Here is a 12,685-nt window from a genome sequence, read left to right as displayed (position 1 = left end):
TCATGGAGTGCTGCAGCAGGGCTAGACCATAAGCATGGATGATTTGCTACAAATCTTTGTGGAGGAGTCTGTTTAAATGCTCTGCAAACGAAAATCTTCTTTTAGACAATGTTCAAATGCCTCCCAAGTACTGAATCTCCCAGTACTGGGCGAAGAAAGCACATATTTTTGTTCCTCATGTACTCATGTTCCCTCAGTGCAGGGTATAGTGATGATCACATAGTTCTGACCCTTGTTTCTGATACATACATGATCACAAAGTAAACAAAGGAGCTATTGGATCAAAAAATGATAAACAAAGCCATCAGCATGCAATCGTCCAGGTTTGCCACTGGACATGTCTAAGTTCCAGGACATAGGATAAGAAAGAGCTGTCCTTGGGACAGTAGGAATTCAAGAAAATAGTCATTAGCCTTTTTCTGAGGCTTTCCCCTACATATAAGTAGAGTAATGTGGTTCCCAATGTTGTTGGTTTTCCTTTGCTTTTAGCATGATGGAAAATAATTTCAATAGGCCAAAGGCCAAGAAGGACTTCCAAGCAGGAAAATGAGGGGAATGCTGTCTTCTGTAAAAGGCAGAAAGAAAAATATTAAGAGGGCCTTCCTCTCAAGGAAAAAATGTCCATTAAATTTGGCTCTGCCTAACAGGAATAGGAGTTAAACCTTACTCTTTGCATTCTTTCTCCACTGACCATGAAAAGAGAGAAAGGGAAGAATTAGGAGGAATGGGGCATTAATATAAATAGCAGTATCTTTCTGTCTATGGATGTCACCTTTGGAACAACAACTTATTTTGATTTACATTAGAATAATTAGGATATAATCTCATTCTCTCTTTTGTATGACTTCAAGTTGCCTGTTGAGTTATAGTGACCCCAACAATTTCATGGGTTGTCTTATGCAAGAAATACTCAAGAGGTGTTTTTGCCAGTTCCTTTCTCTGAAATAGTCCACAGCATCTGTAATTCACTTGCAGTCAATTCAAGTACTAACCAGGTTGACCCTGATTAGATTCCAAGATTAGATGAGATCTAGTGCCTTTAGGATAGTTAAGCAATTTGTGTGATACATAGCCATGATAGTCTCCATCATGCCTAGGCCCAAACAGAAGGAGACCCTTCCTCCATGCCAACTGCAACTGCCCTGGCCTCAGAGGGAGAGAAGAATTGGCAATATTCAGAGGCGTAATCATCCCTGCCACCATTCCTTTTCCTTTATTCCTGTTTTGTTAGACTGCAAGGCTGAGGCACAGATCTGACAATTACAGTATCTGTTTAACCATTTTAAGGAGAGCCAGTGTAGCCTATTGGTTGAGTGCTGGACTATGACTCTGGAGACCAGAAAGAGGACCCCGTGTCAACATGAATATCTAAGCAATAAACAAAGGCTATAACTATTCTATCAATAAACAAAGTGTGAAATAAACAAATAATAAAAATTAAATTAAATTAAAAAACAAAATAAAATAAACATTCTCCAGTTCAAATACACTCAGTCAACTGTCATAGCCTGGACTGGTCAGCTTGGACAAGCCACTTGTGAAGGAGGTGTAAAACTGTCATGGAGGGAGGGGAGAGGGGAGAAAATGCAAATATGTTACTGAGTTGTACTGTGATGAATAGGTGTGAAGCAATACTTGGAATAACAGAAGGCAGTCAATCCCAGTACAAAAAACTCTATGATGGGAGGGATTAGATGGAGGAGAGTTTGGATCTGTTCAGTTCAGCTAGAGACCTTCGAGAGTCATGGGGGGGTTATTGTCTAAATGAGGCTGATGGATGGAGAAAAGAAGATCTCTAATGCCCTGGATTAATTATGTTATCTGCTGAACTAAGCTCTGGAGCTGTTTGGACCTTGGCTGGATCACTCGAAGAATCTGCAAGTTCATATGGTCACACTTCAGTATTAATACACAATTTTAAGAAAATAAAATAACAAATGAAATTTAAAAACCTTATAACCTGTTTGGACTGGCTTTTTTTTACTCTGGATCGAGGCTGGCCATGCTTATCTTAAAAGAACCACTTTTAAAACAAACTGTCCATGCTGAGGTCACCTGGAGGCCAGGACCCAAATCCAAAAAGGGATTTTAAAGAGGGGTCCAAAGGACAGGGTGAGAGTGGCAGGCTATCAAACTCGGACTGTGGGGTCAGCCCGACGCTAAAGTCTCATATATACCATTGTTTGGGGCCTATTCTCTCCGTTTGAAATGTGAAGATGATAAAAATGCTATTTGCCTACCTGATTGTTGCCACACATTGCTTAAAACTAATGCATAACCTCTATCAGGACAAGAAGGCCACTGTTAGAACAGAATATGGTAAAACAGAATGGTTTCCAATTGGCACGGGATCAGACAAGGCTGCATTATCACCCTATCTTTTTAACTTAGAATCATAGAATCTTAGAGTTGGAAAAGGCCACAAGGGCCATCCAGTCCAACCCCCGGGGGGGGGGGGGGGGGGGGGGGGGGGGGGGGGGGGGGGGGGGGGGGGGGGGGGGGGGGGGGGGGGGGGGGGGGGGGGGGGGGGGGGGGGGGGGGGGGGGGGGGGGGGGGGGGGGGGGGGGGGGGGGGGGGGGGGGGGGGGGGGGGGGGGGGGGGGGGGGGGGGGGGGGGGGGGGGGGGGGGGGGGGGGGGGGGGGGGGGGGGGGGGTGCCATGAGGAAACCAATCAAATCATCCCCAATAGATCGACATCTAGCCTCGATTAAAGAACCTCCAAGGAAGGAGACTCCACATACACTCGAGGACTGTGTTCCACGTTGAACAGCCCTAATGCAGGAAGTGGTGAGGTGGGATCTCTTTGCCTGTAGCTTTGCATCCATGTTACAGTCCTGTTTCATCAGCAGCAGCGAAAAACAGCTTGCTTCCTCCTCAGTATGAACAATCCCGTCAAGAAACTTGTACACTGATGTATCATACATATAGCTAGGCTGGTTCGTAGATGGAGATAGAAAGTGGAGGGAAAATCAACAGCAGAAAAAAAAAAGACCCCTGGTCTAGGAGCAGCTGAAGTAAAAGTCCTCTGTCTGACAGTTGCCAACCTAGTCCTTGCTGACTTGAGTAAATAATGTCTACCACAGGACCTGAGAGTACAGGGTGAATTATGTGGAAGGAGGCAGTCCTGTACGTAACCTGGACCCAAGCCATGTAGGGCTTTAAAGGTAATAACACTTTTTACATTGCCTCGAAACCATTTGGCAGTCAGTGAAGTGATTTTAATACTACTGTAATCTAATCATTCATGGATGTTCCAGTAATCAGTCTGGCTGCCATGTTTTGAACTAGCTGAATTTTTCAAATTTGGTACAGAGATCACCCAATGCATAGTGCATTGCAGAGGTCCAGCCCTGATGTTACCAGTCCATGTACTACCATCTTTAGGTCCTCCAGCTCTAGGTAGGGGGGCAGCTGGGATATCAGCTGAAGCTGATGGTAAGCACTGCTGGCTGTCACATTTATCTGGGCTGCCGTTTGAAGCAAGAGATCCAGAAGTACCTCCAAACTATGAACACAGTCTTTTAAGTGGAGTACAACTCATCCAGGACTGGTTGACACACATCCAAACTCAGGTTAGGACCTTTGACAATATGCACCTTTGTCTTGTCTGGATTCAGCTTCATTTTGTTTTTCTTCATCCAGCACATTGCCACCTCTAGGCATTTCAGAGAGACAGAGAGACATTCTGTCCTTAATTGAAGCTGTTTTTGAAGGCATGGAGGTATTTGAGTGTCATCAGCATACTGATAGCACCCTGCCTCCAGATTATCTCTTCCAGTGATTTCATGTAGATGTTGAATAGCACTGGGGATAGAATGGCATCTTGTGGTATGCCATATAACAGCTTCTTTTTTGAGGAGCAGCTATCCCCAAGCATCACCATCTGGAACCTGCCCAAGAGATAGGACCAGAACTACTGAAGCACAGTGCCTATGATTCTCAAATTCCTCATGTTTTCTAGAAGGATACCATGGTTGATAGTCCTGAATGCTACTGATAAGTCCAAAAGCACCAGCAGGGACACACTCCCCCTGTCAATAATCAGGCAAAGATCATCCACTAAGGTGACTGTAGCAGTCTCAACTCTGTATCCTGCTCTGAAACTGGTTTGAAATGGGTCTAGATAGTTTGTATCATCCAATACTGCCTAGAGTTGGAAGGCAGTGGGCCTCTTGATCACCTTGCCCAGAAAGGGAGATTTGAAACTGGTGTATTGTTGTTGAAGTCTGGGGGATCCAGGGAGGGCTTTTTTAAGAAGTGGTCATACCAACGCTTTTTTAAACAGGATGGAAAACTTCCCTTCCTGAGAGATGCATTAATAGCACATTGTAGTTGAAGTCTACTTGCATCTCCTCCCTGAACAGCCAGCCAGGAAGGACATGGATCGAGAGTTGTCTTTCTTACTGGCCCCAGCAGTTTGTCCACATCAGTGGTACTCACCAATTGAAACTGATCCAGTGTGATTCTACACAGAGTCACTGGCCACCCCACTGCCAACATCCATTACAATGACAGCATCTAAGTCAGCTCTTTTCTGAGAGATTTTATCTATGAAGTGATCATTAAAAGCATCATAGCAAACTGTTGAATGTTCTAGAATTGGATTCAGTGGTGAGGGTGCTTGAGTTAAACCTCTCACCACCTGGAATAGTTTGGCTGGATGCAAACTCACAGATGTAATATGTGCAGAGTAGAAAGCTTTCTTTGCTGCATGTATTGCCATCTTGTAGGAACAAAGATATTCTCTATAGCGTGTCTTGTCAGATAGAAGCTGAGTTTTCACTATCTATGCTCCAGTCATCATCCTTCCTGTTTCAGCTCCCTAAGGTCACCTGTATACCATGGGGCTTGATTAGCAATGGGTCAGAAAAGATGTTTGGGAGTGATCATGTCAACAGCCCTAGTCAGGTCTTGATTCTATTTATTGACCAGGACTTCAGCAGAACCATTGGTGGTACCAAGCATATGACCCGCTAAGGCTTTCCAGAATTCTAAAGGCTCCATTAGCCTTTGAGGGTGCACCATCTTAATTAGTCCACTACCCCTGCAGGGATAGACAGTATGCATGATAGTAACTCTGACTAGAAAATGATATGACCATGACAACTCAGAATTGAATTGAAAGGACCTTGAAGCAGTGGTACATGCACTGGTAATCTCATGTCTTGACTTCTGTAATGCACTTTACATGGGGTTACCTCTGTACCAAGTTCGGAAGCTTCATTTGGTGCAAAATGTGGCAGCCGGATTGGTCACAGGAACACCTAGGTCAGACCATATAACACCAGTACTAAAATCTCTTCACTGGCTACCAATCAGCTTCCGGGCGCAGTACAAAGTGTTGGTTATCACCTTTAAAGCCCTATATAGCTTGGGCCCAAGTTACTTGAGGGAACGCGTCTCCCTACATAATCCACCCTGCTCTCTCAAAACATCTGGGAAGAATTTATTAGACTATCCAAAGACCAAACTAATATCAACTTCCCACAAAGCATTTAGTGTCATGGCCCCTGAATTGTGGAATAGCTTACCAGAAGAGATCCACTTATCACTACCTTAGATGCCTTTAAGAAGGCACTCAAGATGGATCTCTTCCAGCGGGCTGACCCCCCTGATTTTCTGTAGACAACCATAAAGGGACACCACATTCTGAGCATGTCTGTTAGCTTAGATGTTGATATAGTGATTTTTATTGATATTAATGCAATGCTGTGATTTTATGGACTGTATTTTATATCGAACTGTAATTCTATTTTTATTGATGTAATCCCACCTTGATCCATAGGGAGAGGTGGGAAATATAAATAATAATAATAATAATAATAATAATAATAATAATAATAATAATAATAATTATTATTATTATTATTATTATTATTATTATTATTATTATTACCGGCTTGTGCTCCCACCACTACCTGGTCTTACAGCTGGCACTGGCACTGCTAGCTGGTTTATTAAGTTTATTAGTATTATAAAGATGATGTGGTTTATCCAGTACAAACCAATGCTGTATTGCAGACCACAAAATTCTTGTAAGAAAAATACAAGTTGTCCAGTGAGAAAGATGCAATTAATTTGCTTGTATGCTGCCCTGAGATCTTGTGTTGTAGGGGTTGAAAAAAATGAAATGAAATGAAAATATATCACTGTCTATGAAGTTCTTCTGTTATTGCAAGAATAGTATGGCAAGCTTGGAGGTAGATAAGCAAGCAACTGAATAAGGTCATCAACTGAAAATAACTTGTTGAGTTTGGGATTAGATAAATCTCTCTGTAAAGTAGGGGTGGGAAAAGTGTGGCCCCTTGGCAACATTTGGTCATCCAGGTTCATTTTTGAAGCCCTCAAAGAGAACCTCTAAATTCACTGGCATTTTTTAAAAACAAAAATGCCCTCCATACTAGGACTTCTCTTGGATTTGAAATAGTCCATGAAGGTTTATAAAAATGCCAAATTGCTTTCCATGACCCCTAGAAGGTGTAGGAGAACTCTGGGGGAATTTGTTTAAGTGAAACATTGGGAAATGGTGAGAGTAATGCCTCCAAGCTCCCATAGGGAGAGATGATACAGATCCCAACCCAAAGTTGCCTCCCCATACTTCTTGTGAAATATGTTTATTTTTTGGCAGTAATGATGCACTGGTAATTCTGAATTACAGGAAATCACTATAGGAATATTAATAGTTATTTCTCCAAGAGATTCCTTATTGGCATCCCCAAGTGGAACAACATATTACAATATATATCCTGAGTAAGAGACTGGAAATGTTCTTTAAGAAAGACCTGCTGAAGTAATTAATAAGTGAGCAGTGGCAGGATGATGCTCCAGGTCCCAAGGCATCATCCTTCTGCTTGATTGGGATTCAGTTCAGCATGGCAATGTATTAATTCATCTTAAAAGTAACTTTCCAATTTCTATTCCCTTACACCCAGATATATTGCAATTTTCTTGTTTATACTCATAGGAACAGACGTCCTTCTCAGAAATTCTGACATAAAATAAAGACATTCAAAACAAAGGGGAGGAAAAGTAATAAAATTTCAAAATTATGTTTATGAATTGCAGCTACAGTTTCATGCATAGCTGTCTGGGAATAAGCATCACTGAACCCTGTTCTTGTCTTAAACTGCACTGATTCAACTTATCAGACACACAGAGTTTTAACAAAAAATCTCCAGCCAGCTAAAATGCTAACCCCAGCAAAAAAAAGAAGAGTCCAGCCTTTGGCGGATTGCTTTTCTCATTGTTTGACTTACCCTGTGTTAATCAGTAAAACCTGCAAGCCTTGAAAGTGAACCTTGAAAGCCTTGTTTTCACTTCATTCATTACTGGTACCTTGATTCATGGGGGTTAAATCAATTAAATTAGTGCTTGGTGCAAATGACATTGTCATTCCTTCTTTGAGGGGAGGGGGGCTGGGAGCTATGTTTACCTGCTTTCCCTATTCACAACAGCATAGCTTATCAGTTTCTGGAAAGCAGAAACTGATATTTACATGCAGATTCAGAAAACAGTATAACGAACTGTTGCTATACTAGATCCCAAGAATAAAACACAGACACAATAATTAAGGAAAGGGCAAGAATCATATAGCCTTCCAGATATAATTGAACTCAGAAACCCTAGCCAGTGTAGCCAATGGTGAAGAATGATGGGAGATACAGACCAACAACATCAGCATGACTATATGATTGCCACCTCTGTGTTAAGGGAATAGCTTTTATTGAAAGATATTAGCTTTTAATCAGAAAACATGGTGTGAAATTAGGACAGTGGAATATAATGCGCGCAAGTGTATTAAATCATGTATATATGTTTTATATCATGGCAGAAAAAAAATGAAATGCACAGATATAGGATGAGAAACACCTGGCTCGACAACAGTTTATATGAAAGGGATGTAGGAGTCTTAGTAGACCACAAGCTGAACATGATGCAGCAACCAAGAAAGCCAACCTGATTCTTGGCTGCATCAGCAGGGGTATAGTGTCTAGATCAAGAGAAGTAATAGTGCCACTCTATTCTGCTTTGGTCAGGCCTCACCTGGAATACTGTGCCCAGTTCTGGGCACCACAATTCAGAAAGGATGTGGACAAGCTGGAATGTGTCCAGAGGAGGGTGACCAAAATGGTGAAAGGTCTGGAAACCATACCCTATGAGAAATGGCTTAGGGAGCTAGGTATGGTTCGCTTGATGAAAAGAAGGTTAAAAAGGAACATGATCACTGAATGTTCATTTGTTGGGGGTGCTTTGGTGTTCCTGCTTGGCAAGGGATTGGGCTGGATGACACTTGTGGTCTCTTCCAACTCCATGATTCTGTGTTTCTATGATGTTTATCACACTATGCTCTTAAAGAGCTACTATTCCAGTGTGACTCCTCTAGCAGCCTCCTGTTGCATGCTGGGATTGGCAGTTTTAAGGAGCTGAACTTCTCTGCCTGAGAATTCTAAATACCCCTCCTTAAAACTGCCAATCCCAGCATGCAACAGGAGGCTGCTACATCTATGTATGTATGTGATTTACAGAAGTGCTTGGGAACTGGATTGCAAAAGCTGCATATCCAAATATTCAGCACCATGTAAATAAAGGAAAATGATATGAATAAGTGAAGATACAGAATATAGTTGCACTCAATTCACATTCTAAGGAGAAATTAAACATGTTAACTGGGAAGTCTTATTCCCTAATATCAGGTGCTGTTCTGGCTTCTCAATAGATAGATGTAGTCTAAACATACAGTACTTAGTAGCTTTATATTTTTTATTATTACTCTTCCTATCCCTGGGCTGGGGTTTGTCAGTCCTAGCAATGAGCCTTGACATTGTCAGGCTCAAACTCAGTATTAAATAGAGAATTTAAAAAAACCTTTCATTTAGAAATGTTTTGGAGCAGGATTCTGAGAGGGAACATACTTATTTTACTAGGCTGCCACCTAGCGGTTGACCCTTGAAAACCAGTGCTTTTTTGTGACAGGACTAATGGGTATAAAATTTATTGCTGGATTTTATTGTCCTTTCCCCAATACAAGTTGTGTAGAGCAAGAAAATTGAAGCCTTCGTTCTTCTAAATTACCTTGATATCTGTGCATCACTTGGCTTAAATAGGAACAATTTGGGCCTGCATTTGTGGAGGGAGAAAATCAATTTCAACTTTTCTTTGGTACCGTATTTTGTTAATTTATTACAGCCAGGGATTAACAGCTTGATCACAATTTCTGCCACCTCATTTGGATTTGTTAGTATAATATACAATTTCAAGCATGTTACATTTAGTTCATCAGCTACAAAATTAAACTGAGTTAATTTTTTAGCATTGTTGGGAAACAAAGTTTTTTCAAAAAGAAAGAGAAGAGAAGAGAATCACTGTTGTAATACTATAAGGCTTTATCCAATTTTGTGGTGAATCCCATTATGAAAAGCCATCTGATTGGATGCCAAGGAATACAATTAAAACTGGCTTTGAAAAGTAAGACTCAAGGATCCAGTGTGCTGTAAGCCCTGCTTAACATGGGCTATTATGCCTCATTGTTGACTGTTGCAGTTCAACAACATTTGGTGGGCCAAGGGTTTTCTATTCGCAGGTGTAGTAGGAAATTTCTGGCCACAGGTTGCACCCTCTCTCACCTACTTGCACAATATGCTTGAAGAGACTTGTAACTTGATAGCATTACTTGTTCTGTATTATTTAGCAGTGATGTATTCAACTCTTTTAGTCCATTTCTCAAGTTGAGTCTCAAGTCTTTGCAAGATGGCCCTTGTGGTCTCTTCCAACTCCATGATTCTGTGATTCTATGTATGTATGGCCCGGTACAGATGGGCCCTTTGCGGCATGCCCATGACATGCTAGAGTTGCTTGGGGGCGGGGCGTGCATACGCCCTGAAACCCTAGCATGTCATAATGTGCCGCAGCTGCGCAACACCATCCACATGGTGCGCACAGTGATGACGTGCCAGCAGCGCAGTGTCTAAACAGCACTGCGCTGCTGGCATGTCATCCCACTGGCGCTTTGGTGTGGTGCAAGTGCGCTGCAAAAAAGGAGCCACTTATGCACGCTCCTTCCTTGCTGTGCAGCAGCACCGCACAATTTGGTTGCTATGGCACTGCTGCGGAGCAAGGAGAGGTGCCTCCTCGGCGCCTCTTTTTGGCTCTCTGTACCGCGCCTATGTGATGTACATACATACAAGTCAAGTCTCAAGTTGAGTCTGAAGTCTGGGGGCCAACTTATAACAGAAAAAATGGAGGTTGGGCATGTTTATTCAAGGAAACATATTAAGCAATGGGCTTGAGGTGGGGCTTGAAGTATGCTCAGCAGCCTGTGCCCACTGCACATCAGAGGATCCTTCTAAAACTTTTCAAAAGCATCAGAAGGATCCTTCTACTTTAAACCTATTTCCTAACATATTTGTTGTTCCCTTCTGAGAAATGTGTCCATGAACTGAGGGCAGATCTTACTTGCTGCTCAGTGACTGGTACCAGCAAGTTGGTCACTAACAAATATGGAAGTCTCAAGTCTAGCCGAGTCAGTGTGTCATTTTTACCAAGTCAAGTGACTGAAGTAACTTGAGTCCAACATGAGTCTGAGTCAATTGACTCAAGTCTACATCATTGTCATTTAGACAGTAGCCCATTAGTTGTGTGTTATTTTTATTTCTTTTAAATGCATTTAAAATACAGATATGGCCAGAGTGATAGCATTTGATATCCATCCCAAAGGGAACATTTTCATAAATGTTTAGGAATAAAAAATATTAATGACATTACCTGTTGGTACATCATTTTTCTAAAGTAACAATGTTGAAAATGGAATTATCACAAAATTAATATTGTACAGGTAAAATTGCTGTTTGTAAGATGATACGCTTGATTTCTGAACAAAACAAAGCAGAATTCAGGCACAGCCTGAGATAGCTGTGACAGATGCCTCATTGTCAGTTTGACTTAGGTGGTGAATTATTATAGTTGTGGCATTATTATTACTATCTGAAGAAAGGTGGACAGTTTGGGAGCCAGGGCAAAGACCTTCATACTTGGAAGTATTTCACTTAGTTTACATTGGTTTGTTGAAGCTCAAATTAATTAAATATAACCCTGAATTATGTTTCCACCATACAGTCTCAGTTGTCAGTCATTCTCTGACCTCCAGAACCTTGGATATATCCACAACATAACATATCCACTGGGGATGAAGATAACTTCATTGATTTATCTATTAGCAAACAAGGCTTGTTTTGTCGTGTTCTTCAGGAATGTCAATCAACTCAATCCATACCACTGAGTGATACTTGCATTTAATTGTAACACAGCACAGAAGTGGGTAATAAGTGGAGTATCACAATGGTTAATTTAGTGTTCTGCAAAATCTTCATGGCTGACCCAAAGAATGGGGCAGCTAGTTTCTACCCCCACCTCCATTGTAACCCAAATAGCATTGGAAATGGTTGTTCTAACATTTCAGGTATAGTTTAAAATGTAGCATAGTTTAAAATGTTTAAAATGTTTGGCCAGGTCTTCAAAGAAAAAAAATCTGAGTCCTATTGGTTTAATACGATCCTCTCGCATGAACTTAGATCATTGGATCCAGCTAATGTTCAGTGGTCACTTAGTTTATGATCCAATTTATGAATTTTTTTCTTCTTTCACAATCTGAATATATCCGGGAAGTTGTAGCTCTACCGTGTGCCTCTTAATATATTTTACTGAGTGGCCCTTTTCTCTCTATTTTTCTTCTGCAGTTTAATGAAAATGCCCAGAATGTCAGTTGTTTCAACCATCTTGTACAAGCGAATGTGCGGAACAAGAAGAAGTTGAAAGAAGCTGTTTATAAAATCCAGGCAAAAGGAATCACTGATTACAAAAAAGGCTTCAGTTATGCCTTTGAACAGCTGCTAAATGTAAGTGTTAGTAAGCCAAACCATCTGAGAAGATCTCCTTGCAGTTCTATAGTGAGCTAATCTTTCTGAAGAGCAAACACATTGCTATTACTAAACAAGAGCCCATTTACCTAGTGATATTTAAATTCCAGTAGTTGTTAAAACAATGTCTAGCTTAGTTAAGGAAAATGCTTTTGCTATCATGTTGGACTGGTTTGGAGTTTTATCCTTTAGATTGCTGTTGGCAACAACCCAAGGTCAGAGGCCCTTCACTATACCTTACAGTCCTATTCCACTTTTAAAAATGATTTGGGTTTTCCTCCTCAGAATGCTCCCTAGTGCTTTTAGGAAGTGGGAGGGATTCATCCAAGTTCCCCTCTCCAGCCCAAGGAACCATGGAGAGATTTTTATTTTCAAAACAATACGTGGCCAGAAGTCGCTTCCAAGTTTGAATGAAAAGCATCATTTAGCCTACAACAATCACAAAATATGTCACATTTGCTGCTAGAAAGCACAGAGCACAGTTTGAGTTTTAAATATGGTGCAGGACCTTCGATCCACAAAACATGCACCTGTGTGTTGCATTTCCTCCAGTTGCACTTCTGAAGGGGGAATTCCTTTCAGCTTAATGGCCAAATTCAATGTAAGACAAAAATTCAATGGCTTCATTTTAATGGTGTGCAGTGACAAAAACAGAAGGATGGGACCAAAGATATCATAGCAGTTTACCTTCAAGCTCTCAGAAGCTAAGCTATTCAACTTAATATAATGTGAAAAAATGTCCAAAAGCTGGGAAATCACCACAAAAAAAAAATT

At 41.2% G+C, this 12,685-nt stretch overlaps 1 protein-coding gene across 1 annotated transcript in view; it reads left to right on the top strand.

Moving 5' to 3' along the window:
• Window positions 1-12,685, top strand: part of CACNA2D1 (calcium voltage-gated channel auxiliary subunit alpha2delta 1) — a 577,268-nt gene that overhangs the window by 409,608 nt on the left and 154,975 nt on the right. Inside the window, 1 exon segment of the mRNA XM_042466637.1 lies at window positions 11,732-11,890. Within this exon segment, the coding sequence (XP_042322571.1) occupies window positions 11,732-11,890 (159 nt within the window).

The sequence above is a fragment of the Sceloporus undulatus genome, chromosome 5 (assembly GCF_019175285.1).
Source record: "Sceloporus undulatus isolate JIND9_A2432 ecotype Alabama chromosome 5, SceUnd_v1.1, whole genome shotgun sequence".
Taxonomy (NCBI): Eukaryota; Metazoa; Chordata; class Lepidosauria; order Squamata; family Phrynosomatidae; genus Sceloporus; species Sceloporus undulatus.
Note: the sequence above shows the minus strand (reverse complement) of the source record. Positions and strands in the feature narration are given on the sequence as shown.